Source organism: Eleutherodactylus coqui, chromosome 1 (assembly GCF_035609145.1).
Source record: "Eleutherodactylus coqui strain aEleCoq1 chromosome 1, aEleCoq1.hap1, whole genome shotgun sequence".
Lineage (NCBI taxonomy): Eukaryota > Metazoa > Chordata > Amphibia > Anura > Eleutherodactylidae > Eleutherodactylus > Eleutherodactylus coqui.
In genome coordinates, this window is record NC_089837.1 from 379,173,462 (window position 1) to 379,189,203 (window position 15,742).

Genomic DNA, 15,742 nt, shown 5'->3' on the forward strand with positions numbered 1-15,742 from the left:
TAAACCAGCAGAGCCGAACAGCTGCCGTGTGCTAACAGGACCTGTGATGATGTCACCATCATGTGATCAGTAAACAGATGAACTGGATCAGCACGTCATTCTTGACAAAGACCTACTAAAGGTGGAAACGTTGCAGCTTTTTTTTGACTGCTGGTGAAATAAAGATTGGTGACTTTTGCTTCCTGCGTGCTGGTCCACTTCATCTGTTTACTGGTATGTGAAGGGTCTTTAAGTCCAGACCTCTTTAAAGGAATCATGCACCGACTGTGTGCGTGGAAGGAAAGGGTGCTAAACTAGATGCTCATTGCCGGTCAGTAGAGATGAGCGAGCATACTCGATAAGGCAAACTACTCGAGCAAGTAGTGCCTTATTTGAGTACCTGCCCGCTCGTCTCTAAAGATTCGACTGCCGGCGCGGGTGACAGGTGAGTTGCGGGGGGGAGGGTGCGGGGTGGGAGAGGGAGAGAGAGATCTCCACGACCCCTGCCGGCACCCGAATCTTTAGAGACGGGCGGGCAGGTACTCGAATAAGGCACTACTCGCTCGAGTAGTTTGCCTTATCGAGTATGCTCGCTCATCTCTACCGGTCAGAAGTCCGTTGGCATGGACAGATTATCTGAGAAACTAGTCATTGGATCAGAAGTCACCAACTTAAAGCAACCCTCAAGACAAACAAAGATGGCCACATCGCTTCTCTAATCGCCTCAGGCACACTGTGCATTTTTGTGCATTGGTAATCTAAAGATCCTTTTACACGCAAAAATAATCTTTCAAACGACTGATAGATATAGCGATCTTTTTGCATGAAGTGTTAATGGCTATTAACACTTTTAATGCAAATAAAGAGAATAAAGGGCCTCCAGGAGCTGTTTGCAGAGCCCAGCATGTGATTAACAGCTGCATTGTTCTCGTCGGGGCTGCCAGCAGGTTACAATGTTATCTGCCGGCTCTCCACGGAGATAACAGCCTTTCGTCTACTGAGAGATAAATGTGTTTGCTTTATCTCCAGTGGCTGAAGGATGGATTTTAAGTTCACTTTAAAATCATCGTTCAAACGAAAAGTGCCTGGGTTTACATGTAACTGTTATCGCTCACTTTCAGTCGTTTGAACAAATTTTCAGCAATAATCATTGCGTGTAAATGGGTATTTAGACACTTTGTCCATCTTTGTTTGTCCTGGCCTGGAGGGTTTCTTTAACTCAAAATAAAAATAAGTAAAGATGAGGAAAATTAATTAAATAACTAATGTATGTAAGCAGTGACTTGCATATAGGAGCCAAAGCTGGTGAAAGCTGGTTTATCACTCTTTGCACAACCTGTACTGCATTTCTCAAATGGCTTGTGCCATCTTGGTAAATATGGCTCATGCTACACCACACAAGCTTGATAAGTGGATACAATCAACCATTGAGCACTTCATCGTGTGTTTTATCGTAACAATATAAATTATATATTTCCTTTTGAAAAACAGGCACAAGAAGATTCTGAAAAGCTGCGATCCGTAGTGATGCCGATGGAAATGGAGATCGGTGCATTAAAGGAGAAACTTTCTGAGGCTGAGGAGAAGATAAAGGAGCTTGAGGCATCCAAGGTTTCACAGCCACCATTGTTTAGATTGTATTTTAAGTAACAGCCCAGAAATACTTGTGAGGAAAATGGGTAAAGTCTATGCAAAAGCCTTATGGCGGTTTGTGCCCAAATCGTAGGGTATATCGGTGTATTACAAGGGCTTAGCAGATGAAGACAAGCTTTCTCTAAAGGCAGCTGCCCCAGCAATGAGACAATTGCTGTAGGTTTGAGCTGTTGCAATCCTGGCCATGGGTATTTGGCCATAAAATGTAGAAGTTAGAATAAAGAAAATGAAACTAGACTTAAGGGAAGCTTTTAACCAGCAGCTACTGCAGGTCCGCCCAGGTGAGTGTCTTTCACATAGGGACCTCACAGATCTTACTCATAGGGCGGCTTCACACAAGCGTAATTCACTGTGTGCTGCCTGTATGAGTCATGTGCACAGCAAGTATGCAATGACATCTTGGTGTATATGGTATATGCATGTGTAATACACACCATGAAAGAAAATGCTGCGATATTTATTGTCCGTGTATTTTGCGCAATATCTGTGTGGCAACATGAGAGCCTACAGCAGATTGGTACTGCATATTACGTGCTCAAAACACACACGTAATACGCGGTCACCACATATTTGTGTGAAGGAGCCCATAGAAGAGCGATCCTGAGTGTAGAATCCTTTTTATGACATCCAATAGGACATATGGATTCTGTGTATACCAATAGGTCATTAATAGCTGATCTGCAGGGTTCTGCCCCTAGTATCTCAGCTGACCAGCAGTTTGTCAGGCTGCTGTCAGTGTATCATGCAGTGGCCTGGCATGGTATTGCAGATATGCTTCCCATTGAAATGGGAGCTGTCTACTTCTGTTTCATACACAGTTACAGCGCGTGGTGAACTGAAAATCCGCTGAGGCTGAGCAGCGGAGCCACTAGTCAGCTATTGACCTATCCTGAAGATAAGTCATCAGTTTTCCAGACCTGAAAAACCCCCTTTAAATACAGCAAGTACAAAATTGTTGCAGGTTCTGCTCATCCGATATAACAAGTAGATCTGTCCTTGATTATAGATACTAAAACTTTTAATAAAGTCAATTAAAATATAACATCTAGATACAGATTCCAAGAAAGGCCTATTGTCTTATAAACGTAGATTGATTGCTGTTACTACTACATTTTGTTGCTTTAGTCCTTACAAATCAATGCTGATGACTATTCTCAGCAGTAGGGGAGGAAGTTAGAAGCAAGATCAAAGTCATGTTAACAATTGTTACCACATCTCATTTGCTAACAAATGTGTTATTCAAGGTATATTTTGCCAAAAGGTGCAATTATGCAATAAATATACAGTTACTCCCAAAAATTCAACTCCTGAAATCAGTGAGACTCTTCAAAGGAAAATTCCTCAAACGTGTATATTTGGCTCATATTGTATGTAGTGCACATCTATAATCAGATTTGCTTGTATGTACATTTCGTATGAAAGGCTCCAATGGCTTGGGACCCACAGGGGGTTTTTGCTAGTCTTTTTAAGCTGCACACATTTTAATCACCCGATGCCAGGTGGTTCTGTGAAAATGATTCATAAAGTTCTGGAAGAAGTTTGCAGTTTTGTATTTTTTTTTTCCCCTCACCAGATGAAGGAAATGAATCATTACCTTGAAGCTGAAAAGTCTTGCCGGACAGACTTAGAAATGTATGTAGCTGTTCTGAACACTCAGAAATCTGTCTTACAAGAGGATGCTGAGAAGTTGCGGAAAGAGTTACACGAAGGTATTTAACTTCTAGCTTTATCTTCTTTTCTAATGTAGTATTTGGTTCTTGTGCTGTACAAAAAGTTGGTTATTTTTCAAGAACTTTCAGGTTCTGTTGTGCATGCCATAGTGTGTGTTGCCCCAATACAGGCTATTTGTGGTTAGTTAGTGTGCTTCTTGGGTAAGGGGACCAGCTCTCATGTTGTGGAACCGATGCCTGCTCCCTACTTATTCAGGTGACTGGCTGTAAACTTTATTTTTTTAGCCAGTCAGGTAACCCAAATGGCTAGTGCAGCTAGTAGAATTCCATTGCTGAACTGTTAGGTACACTGAAGGCTATTTGCATAGAGATTCAGACTGCCATTGTTGCGGACTACCGAGGAGGGTATTATGTCTGCTGAGTTCCTGAAAGTGCTTTCACACTGCATTTCTAAGTGCCGATCGAAGGTATACATCAAGAGGGTTTCATAACTCCGATGGGTGCCCCTGCATAGGTTACCGTTGCATCAGTCACCCATGGGTTCTTGTGTTTAAAAGGGAAAATGTAAAGGTTTGTATTGTTTTTCTTTGCATTTCTCTGTGTGGAATGGCGCAACAGTAAAAAGGGTGTACAGATATATACCAGCCCAATAGAGGCCATGAGGGCACACTTTTGACTTCTGTAGAGTGAATAGGGCCCTTTGTGACATGCAATGTGAAAGCAGCCTGAGTAAATTTGATTTTCCATGAGCAAGGGGAGTCGTAATTTGTCTTATCTGCTAAAGCAATGAAATGTTGAGCATCAAATAATCTTTATGATCCAGGTTGCCTTGTACACCTCTAGTGACCTCTTGTTTTTTCCCAGTATGTCATCTCCTGGAGCAGGAGAGGCAGCAGCACAATCAGTTGAAACACACATGGCAGAAAGCAAATGATCAGTTTCTAGAGTCTCAGCGTTTGATGATGCAAGACATGAAACGTATGGAGGCTGTATTGACGACAGAGCAACTTCGGCAGGTTGAAGAGAGGAAAAAGAAAGATCAGGTTGGGTGCATTAGACATAATTTTTTATTTTTGCTTACAGTTGCAAGCCTATTTTCAGAAATGTAAGAATGCAGTCTTGTCAGAAATGCCATGTCTGTTTGCTTAGCTTTTCTGGCCCTTTGCAGGACTGGCTTATTCAGAGTATTTGGGGGTCACCGTCCCTAGACAGCCTAGATATTTCACTGTTAAAGGGCTTGTCTGGTTACCGGATACCATTTCAGCTATAGCTCAAACTGTTAAAATAACCAACTGAGCTGTACCCATTCTCTGCCATGGGGATCCAGCGATGTTGCCCTACCGTTCTCTCTGTGATTCTCGTGGAAGATGTCGGTGGAAGTCAACTGACCGCTGCAGCATTTCCATTCTGAACTCCTGACATCATGGCACCCAGGGTGTTGGCGCAGATGCCAGGAGAATGAGCCATTGCATTGATTGGACATGTTTATGTGGAACTATTGTTTGCTTTTGGTTTTTCCAGCAATTGTTTGGAAGATGGTTGTCCCGTGTAAAGCCATCCCAACTCGGTCATCACTTCCTGCTGCTTTTCCGCACAGCAAAAACCAGTTGCTGCTGAGACCCTGCCCATCTGCAGTAGCCAATGTTCACAGGATTTTTCCGATAATTTGTCCGCATGATTGTGCGGCTGGGCAGGGATTCGGCTCCAAGTGCTTTCTGTTGTGTGGGCACGCAGCTTCAGACTGACTGCAGGCTTTTCAAATCTATACAGGTGCCCTCTTATCAAAGACCAGTGTTTCCCAACTCCAGTCCTCAAGTATCCCCCATGATTTGAGGATATCCTATAGAGAATACCTGCGGTTTTGCCGTGATCTCCTAATATAATGGCAAAAAATGTACCATGGCTGCGACATGTGACCCCATAGAGGAAATCCTGAAAGTTTGCAATGTTGGTTAGACTGCTTTACATCTGCGCTGGGGCTGTTTTCAGGGTTTCAATCTGTCTGCTCCGTTTTTAGAGAAAAACTGAAAGCCAATGGAAAGGCTTCCATTTTCTCAGGTCTCCGTTCTGAATAATGTTGCAGACTGCGCTATTTTCTCGTCAAAAAAAAAGGGACTCTAATGCAACGGAAGGCTTTCTGTTTTTTTTTTTTGTTTTTTGAACCTCATTGAAATGAATTGGAGGGGTGTAGAGTGGGGGAAAAGAGAGAGGGGATCCTTTTTCCTTTTTTCTCTCTTTTCCTGTCTTTCCTTTTCTCCAAAAACAAAGCGGGATGGAGACCATGTGAAGGCAGCCTTACTTTAGGACTGTAGTTGAGAAATGCTGTTGTAGACAAGTGAAACAGAAAATGTAAGACAAAAATTCAGGTGCACATATTAGAATGCCAAAAATGTTCCTGTATCTTGTCTCTATTTGAGCAGAGTGTGTCTGTCTCTGGTAGAAGTGTTATAGAGAGTGTCATTTGCATTAAATTAAGCACAAATTCCTTTTCATAGCAAGCTCTGCCTTCTGTGATGTTTTTTCTTTTGTACTGTGAAGAATACATATTTGTGAAGTCCCTTTTCCACCACATTGTAAAGCTGAATTTCCACTTGGTATATGCAGAGTGGTAGTGTGCCGCACGACAGAACTGCACAGACTTTACCAAGAAGCATGATGGTTTCCTGGCAAGTACAGATGAAGCATAGTAATGTGCTTTATCTGTACTTGCTGTGATACCATGGCAATTTGCAGTAAATATATTTGCAGGATATAAGAATAATTATGCTGGCTGAATTATTAGGCTATCTTTATTTTTAGGAGGAAGACGAGCAAAGAAATCGTAACATAAAAGAAGTAACTCAAAAGGAGGAAGAAGAGACTAAAGTGCTTGGAACAGTAACTCACAATGAAACGCTTCCACACCTCCACAGCCAAGAGGTGGCTCTTTACATTTCGTCAGTCTCTCATTATTATAGATGTCTGAACAGAGGGCAACTTGTTACAATGAAGTAGCTTGTTTTTTATATATATATATAAAATATATATATATAGTTGGGCATCTGTCTTTTATGACAAATTTAAGATGCAAGAAAGTGCATAATTAAGGGTCCATTCACACAGACATATGCGAGTTGCAACCAAGGTTCTTGAGTGCAACTCTCATCGGACAGCGCACGGACATGTGTCCGTGCTCTGCCTGATACCGCAGGTAGGAGAGATTACATGTCTGATTTTGGTCTGTGAAACAGACCAGAATAGGACATGTGTTTTTGTTTTTTTTTGGGTTTTTTTTCAATAGTCCAGAATGCCTGTGTAAATGAGCCATTAGAGTGTATTTTTAAAGGAGCTCTGTCAGCAACTTTGAGCCCTGTCAGTTAAAATTATGGGCTCAAAGTAGCAGACCCGCCAAGTCCGGGGCTGTTTTCTATGTGTAGAGCGGGAGGACTACTTAGAGCGTGCCTCAATAGATTCAGCTGCGTGTTTAACTGCAGGGCATACTTACATCTCCAGACTCAGTGGATATAATCTTAAAGTTATTTTCTAAATACCTCGCTTTAATTATGTACAGATCCAGAATTAGGACCCTCTTACACAGAACGATTATTGTTCAAAAAATCGTTGGCTCATGTAAATTTGAACAATGATTGTTCAGTGTAAGCACGGCCAATGATTGAATGACTATCGAAGATTTGTGTCTTCGTCATTTTTTAAATTCAGGCATTCAAATAATTCATTCGCTCATCCATATGTTGTTGCATGTGATTAGCAATCGCTTAGTCATTCACATTCACTAATACAGAACCAAAGCGTTATGTATATTTGTAGGCATTCTCATGTTTCCCTACAGATGTTAAACTAATGTCTGGACGCAAAAAACCCTGCAAATATCAGCATTCAAAAACCTGTGTAAACTATCTGTGCTTTTATCTTTATGCAAACTTTAACTTGGATTGCATGCCAAATAAGTAAAGAAGTCTAAACTGTTTGAAGGAGGACATTTGCTTTAAGTTATGGTGATGCTCGAATGCTGCACAGGAATAAAATATGTTGTCTGCGGTTTTACAGGGATTCTTGAATTGTTCTCACGGCTCAGTCCATTCCTTAGATGCTGACTTGGCATTGCATGAAGGAGAAAGTTTTGGTAAGCAGGAGGACTTATTTAAAGATGGACTTCGGAGGGCACAGTCAACAGACAGTCTGGGAACATCTGGGCCACTGCAGGCAAAAACTCTGGGCTATAATAACAAAGCCAAATCGGCCGGGAATCTAGATGAATCTGATTTTGGCCCACTAGTTGGAGCGGATTCTGTGTCTGAGAATTTTGACACTTCTTCCCTTGGATCTTTGCACATGCCAAGCGGATTCATGTTAACCAAAGATCAGGAGAAAGCAATCAAAGCCATGACTCCTGAGCAAGAGGAGACCGCGTCCCTTCTTTCAAGTGTCACTCAGATTATGGAGAGTGCATACGTACCTCCTTCTGGTTATCGTCTGGTCAGCGAGACTGAATGGAACTTGCTGCAGAAAGAGGTAAAATTATTCTTAATATTTATTGTTCTATGCTCTACACTATTTACTAGCCTTCCATTACTAGTATAGTATATCCTGTATACTACAATTGTCACTATATGCTCAGTATCTATTGCGCTGAATTTGCAAATCGTAAAGTTTTGGCATTTCTAATTGTTTGAAGTATCTTTCTAGTTATGATCAAACTTGATGTGTCATAGAAACTTTTTTGGAGAGGTCACCCATTGGAGCCTGTACTTTAACTACATCAATAGCTGGAACAAAAGAGCTATGGTGCTGAGTGTGGAGCCTTTTTGGTTCTTAGCTAGTTAGCTGGATGAATTTTATGTAAACGGTACTCCTAGTCTGCTGGACACATACACCTCTCCTGAATGAAAGGGGCATGCTGCACTTAAGGGGCTGCAACCTTATTGTTTCTAGTTGGTAGGGATCATGGCTCCTGTACTTCCACCAATGACTTTTCCTGACATGTCACAATGACCCATCCGGCTTTTTATTTTTTGTGACTGAAATTGTATTTTTAAAGAAATTTGATAGTTATAAGCTATACTGCAGATCCAGAGTATTGAGCCACGAAGAATAAAAGCTGGTTGAACAGGTCCTTACTTACCCTAGAGGGCAGCAACCCTAGTCTCTAACTTTTTTTTTTTTCTTCTTTGCAGTTTTCAGAGCCCAGTATAATGAAAGGGCAAAGGATTACCCCCTATTGTTTACGGGTAAATCCAGCCTATAATTAAACATATTTTTTGCATATGCACTTATTTAAAAAGCTGCATCTTTCACCAGATATTCCAGGAATGTTAGAATAGTGCCAACTGCTGTTTCTATTGTGTCCACCTAAATCATTGTCCTAAGGTGGTCACACCTGCTCAGTTATTCTTTCTCTGCCCCATAGGGTATATGGAGGGATACCTGGTGTGCTGAGCAGAGGCTTAAGAAGCTACAACACTGCCTCAGGTATTGCTGTAACTTGCTCAGCATCTCTAATAGAGAAGATGCAGCAACTTTAGAAGCAGCCGCTCAGTACACCTCTACATATCCAGTGGAGCAGAGAGAGAAGACGGAGCATGTGCGACCACCTTGAAAGAATTACTGAGGTGGACACATAATAGAAACAGTAGATCGCACTATTTTATCATTTAGTTATGGAGTATCTAGAAATAAAAAAAAATAATAATAAAAATTTCTAATAAGTGTAAAAACAAAAAATGTATAATTTTTGGATGTAACCGTAAACCGTATTTTTCATGGGACCACCCATGTAAAGTCTAAATCGCTGAAATCCTCAAAATGTTAGTATGATTGTAGCTGGCACTTCCTTCTCATTGGTCCAGGGGGCTGTGACATTGAGAGTAGTTTGTTGAGCTCCTCATTACTTTAGAGACAACTGTACCTCTGTGTAGGGAACAGTGTGGTCATTGGTTATTCCACCTTTTATTAACAAAGTGACTGTGAATTTATTTCTTATTCTTAAACCCTACAGGAATTTGTGAAAACTTTCCAGTATTTCTTAGTTTTTCTTTCTGAATCTTGGCACAGGCAGAAATTTGCTGGTAGGAAGTTCATCTTAGAAATTCGAATATTGTAAGCAGGTCTGTCACGGTGACAGCAGATGGTTGAGCGGGCATTGCTGGACAGTGGGTTTGGCTATGAGGGGTAATCCAGGGATTGAAATGCTCCTGGGTTTGGGTGGCTCACCTATTGAATGATGGCCTTCAATGCTTGTATGCTGAAACCTGGAAGCATTGAGTAAGGAGCCGCCAGTCTCATAATCAGAGTGAAGAGATTTAATGTAATACTCTTCCCACCAAACTACATATGAATATGTGCGGCAGCACATACAGAATGACTGATCTACACTCTTAATTATAGACCATTTAGGTGGTTGTCCCTTTAAATATTGGATGTGTCAAAAATGTATGGGAAGTTCTGCATTCCAAGTAATGGTAAATCGCAGGCTGCACTATTGATGTCAAATTACTGTGTAATGTGTTTATTTCAGGACTGATGAGCTGAAAATTTTGCTTTAGGGTGAGAACACATATAGCGGCAGCCGCAAGCCATGCTACATGTGATCATGAATGGCCATACGGTTTTGTGGGCTCTAGCAGCGAAAGGGCCACCTGTTTGCTGCGGCATGAAGGCGTGCCTTGTGGCTGCCGCTACATGTGCCTTCAGCTTTACATTTGTAGCTGATAAATCAATATGAAAGCATTTTGCCATTTTCACATGTCAATAGTCTTATGCAATGTGTTCCAGGTGCAAACAGCAGGTAACAAGCTGGGAAGACGCTGTGATATGTGCTCGAATTATGAGAAGCAGCTGCAAGGGATCCAGACGCAGGAAGCAGAAACGAGGGATCAAGTGAGTTGATATGCGCTCACAACCACGCTTCAGTTTGCCAGTACACCCTTTTACTGACGTCACTAACGGGCTTTTAAGTTGCACATACATCTTTTATAAGGCAGTGACTTAGCTGACTACTGACCGCCAGGCTGCCATGATCTAAGCTTTCTTAACATCTGGTGCTTAAACCCTTTGCATGTCACCATTGATGGCAACTGCAGCATGTAAGCAGATGACACCCATCGGCACCACACCGTTTATTGTAAGGTACCAATGGGTTATCATGGCACCCGGAAGCCTGACAAAGGCCTCCATGTTTGCCTGTAAGTTAGCCTGTTAGACTCCGGCAGAGTCTAATGGGCTGCAGAGTCACATCTTTAAGTCCCCATGAGAAACTAAAAATTTGTGTAAATTGTTGCATCAAGTGTCTCAGGCGCAGCTCTGCGGAGTGTGCATATAGGCTAATGGGGAGGGCAGGGATTCTCATACCTTGCACTGGCCAGCCAGCCTTGATTCGTTTGCTGATGGAGCCCACAGAATTGATAGGGTAGGGAATGTATAATAGAAGCTATTTTGGGTTTCTATTTAAATAGCTTACATTTAATACATCAAACATTGTTCCATTTCCACAGTCCCAAACTGCGTTCTAGAAGCCAACGAGTCAGTTTGTGACCTTTATAACGTATGACTGCATTTTGTCAGGTTAAAAAACTCCAACTTATGCTGAGACAAGCCAATGACCAGTATGAGAGAACCGTGAAGGACAAGCAAGAACTGGAGGACTACATGAAGCAGAACACAGAGGAAACAACTAGTCAGGTAACTGGGAGGCCTAGAGGTTCCTATACATTAGATATGCCTTCATAGAACTATCAGAAGGGACATATAACAGACCAGCAAAAGGAGTGTTTAAGCAGGAATTGTTATCACCGCATACTATGCCTGCGATGCACGGCCACGTGATATGCAGTGAATGAATTTTCATTGATGCATGCACATGTGTGTAGATGAACATGAGACATAGATGGCAGCATGCTCTATTTCTCTGCGTACCCCGCAGCATGAGCCCTATACATTTGCATAGGCAGCGTATGCAAATGCTGTCCATATGCAATACATTGCGTTCGATGGCGGTTTCATACACAACCCTGCTATGAAACAGACCGGGGGGGAAAAAAAGAAGACAGTCACACTGTGCATGACTGCTTGTGTGTGATACGCAGGCATGCACAATACACTAACTACCCAGACGTCTCTGCCCGCAGAGTCGGTATTTTTAAATGCTGGTAAAACAATGTGGGGAGACCCGCAGCGTCTTGCCAATACGCCCGTGAGCATGAGACCTCAGGCTGTAAATCCACGCCAAAGCCTTAGCAAAATTCGCATTCCCTTCATAGGATTTTATTGTAGATTTGGTTCCAAATTCACTGTGGACTTCACTCTAAGCCAATGCAAAGGATGAACTCTGTAGGTTACTCTGATATTAAGGCGCTTTTTTTTCCCACTACAAAAAGATGGGGTGTTGAAGAGTCCACTTGTATTGTACTGTAAATTGCTATGGATTTGGGGTGCAGAATTAACACCACAAACCCGCCATATCTAGACCTACCGCTGCGGGATTCCACATGGGGAATCCAGCTCTGCAGTGCGCAGGCGGCCTTGGTTAGACATAAGTTTCGTCTCAAAGGTAAGGCATCGGACAAGGATCCTGTTATTTGTTACCTCTTCAGTGTAACTTTACTGCCTGTATTTTATTTAGATATCGACCCTTACGCAGAGGGCCCAGGATTCAGAAACCCTGCTTACAGACTTACAGCAAGCTTTCTCCCTGGCTAAGAGAAGTGTTCAAGAGCAAATGGTAATAGCATGAGATGGAAATTGATAGTGCAATATTGAAGTTAATGATTGTTCGAAAGTACAACATAGTATGTGTCATGTTGAAATGGGTCAGTAAATCCAATAACATGTCTCATTTTCAGGCCGTTCTTATGCAGTCACGGGAGCAGGTCTCTGAGGAGCTGACTAGGTTACAGAAGGACAATGAGAGTCTTCAAGGAAAGCATAGTCTACATGTGTCACTGCAACAAGCAGAAAACTTCATCCTTCCCGATACCATTGAGGTATTTTGATAGTTTTTTTTTTGTTGTTGTTGTTTTTTTCTCCAATAAATTTCTCTTAAGCCCCATTTACACGCAAAGATGATTGCTCAAAATTAGTTCCAAAGATGAAGCGAATGACAGTTTGAGCGATCACTTTGCATAAGCTGCTAATGGACACTAAGGCCCATTAGCAGCTTATTAGCGTCATTTGCATGTAAATGAGCCTCCCTTCGCTGTATGCAGATAACATCAGGTGGTCCATTATCTGCATACAGCCCCTTTGTTCTGCCATGGGACTGCAGCTGAAAACCATGTTATCAGCGCTCCCATGAAGAATCACCGTGTTCGGTCCCTGCTATCAGTTTTCCGGCTGAACAATGGAGTTTAAACTCCGCTTTCGGATGAATGATGATTATATGTTAACCATGGTAGCATTTACATGCAATGATTATCGCTCAAGACATCGTTTGAGTGATAATCGTCCCGTATAATGGGGCTTTACTTTTTTGGATTAACATAGTTGGGTTTTTTTTAACTCAAAATTGTATATACTTAATGATTTTAATTAACCAGAGGAAGGGATAGGATGGAGGACGGAGTGTAAAGAGGAAGGAGGAAGGGAACGGATTTTCCTTTTTGAATAGCTGTCTCATGAAGGTCTTTGGTAGACATGAATATTCTACCTTTTAACTGACCCTTCTTCCTGAAGGATATGTTCACCTCCAAGCATTTTTTTTTCTATTTTATACATTCTATTAATGCATATGTAAAAGGTGGCTTTACTTTAAATGCTCTACATTGCATTCCTTGCCTTGTGCTATTTAGAGCTAGAGCTTGTAATCTACTTTTAGTATTGCTGATTGTTGGAAACAGACAGGCCCATCTACAGACGCACATGTAGCTTACCTGTTAGAATACAATGGGGCCACTTACAATTCTAGTTTAGAACAATACCAAAAATCTGCTCCTTTTTTGGTCTGGATTGTAATGCGAATCCACAGCAGATTTTCCCCTTTTCAAATGAAAGGGTAACGTTTGCTGAAGATCCCTGTCAAAATCGGCACAAATGGCGCAGATGTTCTGCTGCAGAAAATGTGTACCAAATCAATTACATGTGAATACACCTTTAGGGCGCATTCAGACGACTGTATATCGGTCGCCGGCCGATATACGGCATCTCTCTGCAGGGGGTGAAGGCTGGAAGAGCTGGGAGCTCTGAGCTCCCGCCCCCTCTCTGCCTCCTATCCAACCCCCCTGCACTATTTTCAATGAGGAGAGGCGGGACAGGGGGGAGCTAATTCCTGAATCTTAGCCCCGCCCCATCCCGCCTCCTCTCATTGCAAATAGTGCAGAAGGGCAGAGAGGGGGCGGGAGCTCAGATCACTGCTCCTGGCTGTTCCAGCCCCCCGCAGAGAGAGACGCCGTATATCGGCCGCCGGCCGATATACGGTCGTCTGACTCCGCCCTTAAACAGATCATCAGAACAATCTGTATGCAGAAAAGGATGGAAAAATGTAACTTTCAGATGAATACCAGTTGGGTATAGCAACTTATAAATGTAGATTGATTATATATGTATACAAGTGAACATGCCCAAGTGTATGAAGGTAGAAATGTACTTAAAATGGAGTGTACAGGAGACTGAACTACTCTTTAAAGGGTTCGAAAATTTCAGTGTTCTACCTTAGTCTGGATAAAGGAGTCATTGTTGCCTGGGAAAATTTGGTTTCAGGGGAGAAGCCCTAGTCCCAAAATGGCATGTTATCAGTGGAATCCTCATAACACAAGCCTATAAACTTCAATCTCTCTTTAAGCTCATTTCAGTAGTCATTGGAAAGGAACATTACTTTTTTTTCCCCCTCACACTGCCCTCCAGGTAAGATGTTTACACAAGTTTGCATATAAAATACAAATGTATCTAAGTTTGTTATTTTTTTATTTATTTTTTGGCTTTTCCTTTTATGTAGAATTTTATGCCATTTCTGTGCCACAAAATTCTAACATTTGATGGTAACTTTCTTTTACTATGGGTTCATGGGTTATTTTTTTTGTGTTTATAGGAATTACATGAATTAGTTTTGAAATACCGTGAAGATATTATTAGTGTCCGCACAGCATCAGACCACCTTGAAGAAAAGCTGAAAGCAGAAATTCTCTTCTTAAAAGAGCAAATTCAAGCTGAACAATGTCAGAAGGAAAACATAGAAGAAACCCTTCAAATTGAAATAGAAAATTGTAAAGAGGAAATAGGTAACCATGTCAGTACGTTTACCCGGAACTGCATCTCTTGAAATGTTATGGTAAAGTAAGATTACAGAAGTAACAGGCATTTGCTCATTGTTTTTTACAGCTATCATGTTGCATGTAGAAATTTAGGGAAAATTAAGGCAGTAAGTTTAGGCCGCCTGCTCACGGCACGCACGGATACCACTTGGGGAATCCCGCACAGAATCTGTCGGCGACCCTGCTTACCTGTCATTTCGTCTGTACTGCGGATGTGCCTCCGGCACACATACGTAGTACAGATTTCCCCGCGATGACGCGGATCCCACGACCCTTCTGCAATGCTCATTGCGGAAAGAGCCGTGGGGCAGATGACTTCCATTGACGTAGTTTCTGACATAACTTTATACATCTGTCTGTTCGGGTGGCCACGCTACTTCCAGACAAGCGTCATTACTTCTCGGTAAAGTGGCAGGGTCAGCGCAAAAAGGGGAAAAGTCACACATTTCCGTTCAAACAAATGCCAGAAATTGATATAAACAGTTTTGTAATTGTGTCCCAATGTCACAATTGTGGGTTATTTCTATTTTGCCCCATTTTAAAATGTTTTAAGTTTTTCAATATGCTATATGGTACATCACATAGTACTACTAGAAAATACAGCTGGTTCTGCCAAAAATAAGCTCTCATATGACTTTTTCCAGCTCTTGAAGCTGCACCTATCTGACTAGAACAGCACTACTTACTTTTGAATTAGCTTCTCTTCTTTTGCATAAACTGACATTCAGCAAAAAAGTAGTAGCTTTATCAGTTCCTGAGAAGCTCTTGCATTTCCTGCGATTCTCGCAGACTAGTCGCCAGAACTGATTAGGAAAATTCCAATATCTTGACGTAATTACTGATTTTTTACTAGAGTTAAAACTTATGACTTAAAGTAAAGTTTAGGATAGAAAGCCTCTTAAGAGACTATGCTAACCTTTGCAGCCAACTTTATTGCTCCATTGTATTTAAAAAAACAAAACAAAAAAAAAACTTTCTGCTATCCTTTTCCTTTTGGTTGATCTACTATGTTTTTCTTTCCTCCTTTACCTTTCACTGATCATGTTAAAGACATCCTAGAAGGTATGAGTTACTTGTCTCTTTAGCCTCTTGTTTATGTAAGAGAATAACTCCACTAGGCACAATCCTATAGAATGTCTGTGTTGTCCGGTGTCTTTGTTTCCATTGTCTACATGTCTCATCCTTCTCGATTGTATATTC

The 15,742-nt window shown here is 41.7% G+C and overlaps 1 protein-coding gene across 1 annotated transcript in view; it reads left to right on the forward strand.

Annotated features, from left to right (window-relative positions):
* The window catches only part of RABEP1 (rabaptin, RAB GTPase binding effector protein 1), a 51,490-nt gene that overhangs the window by 24,481 nt on the left and 11,267 nt on the right, over window positions 1-15,742 (forward strand). The window contains exons 5-14 of the mRNA XM_066578880.1: window positions 1,471-1,590; window positions 3,206-3,341; window positions 4,167-4,345; window positions 6,102-6,221; window positions 7,350-7,814; window positions 10,074-10,178; window positions 10,863-10,979; window positions 11,920-12,018; window positions 12,140-12,280; window positions 14,320-14,509. Of these exons, the coding sequence (XP_066434977.1) occupies window positions 1,471-1,590; window positions 3,206-3,341; window positions 4,167-4,345; window positions 6,102-6,221; window positions 7,350-7,814; window positions 10,074-10,178; window positions 10,863-10,979; window positions 11,920-12,018; window positions 12,140-12,280; window positions 14,320-14,509 (1,672 nt within the window). The remainder of the gene's footprint in view (window positions 1-1,470; window positions 1,591-3,205; window positions 3,342-4,166; window positions 4,346-6,101; window positions 6,222-7,349; window positions 7,815-10,073; window positions 10,179-10,862; window positions 10,980-11,919; window positions 12,019-12,139; window positions 12,281-14,319; window positions 14,510-15,742) is intronic.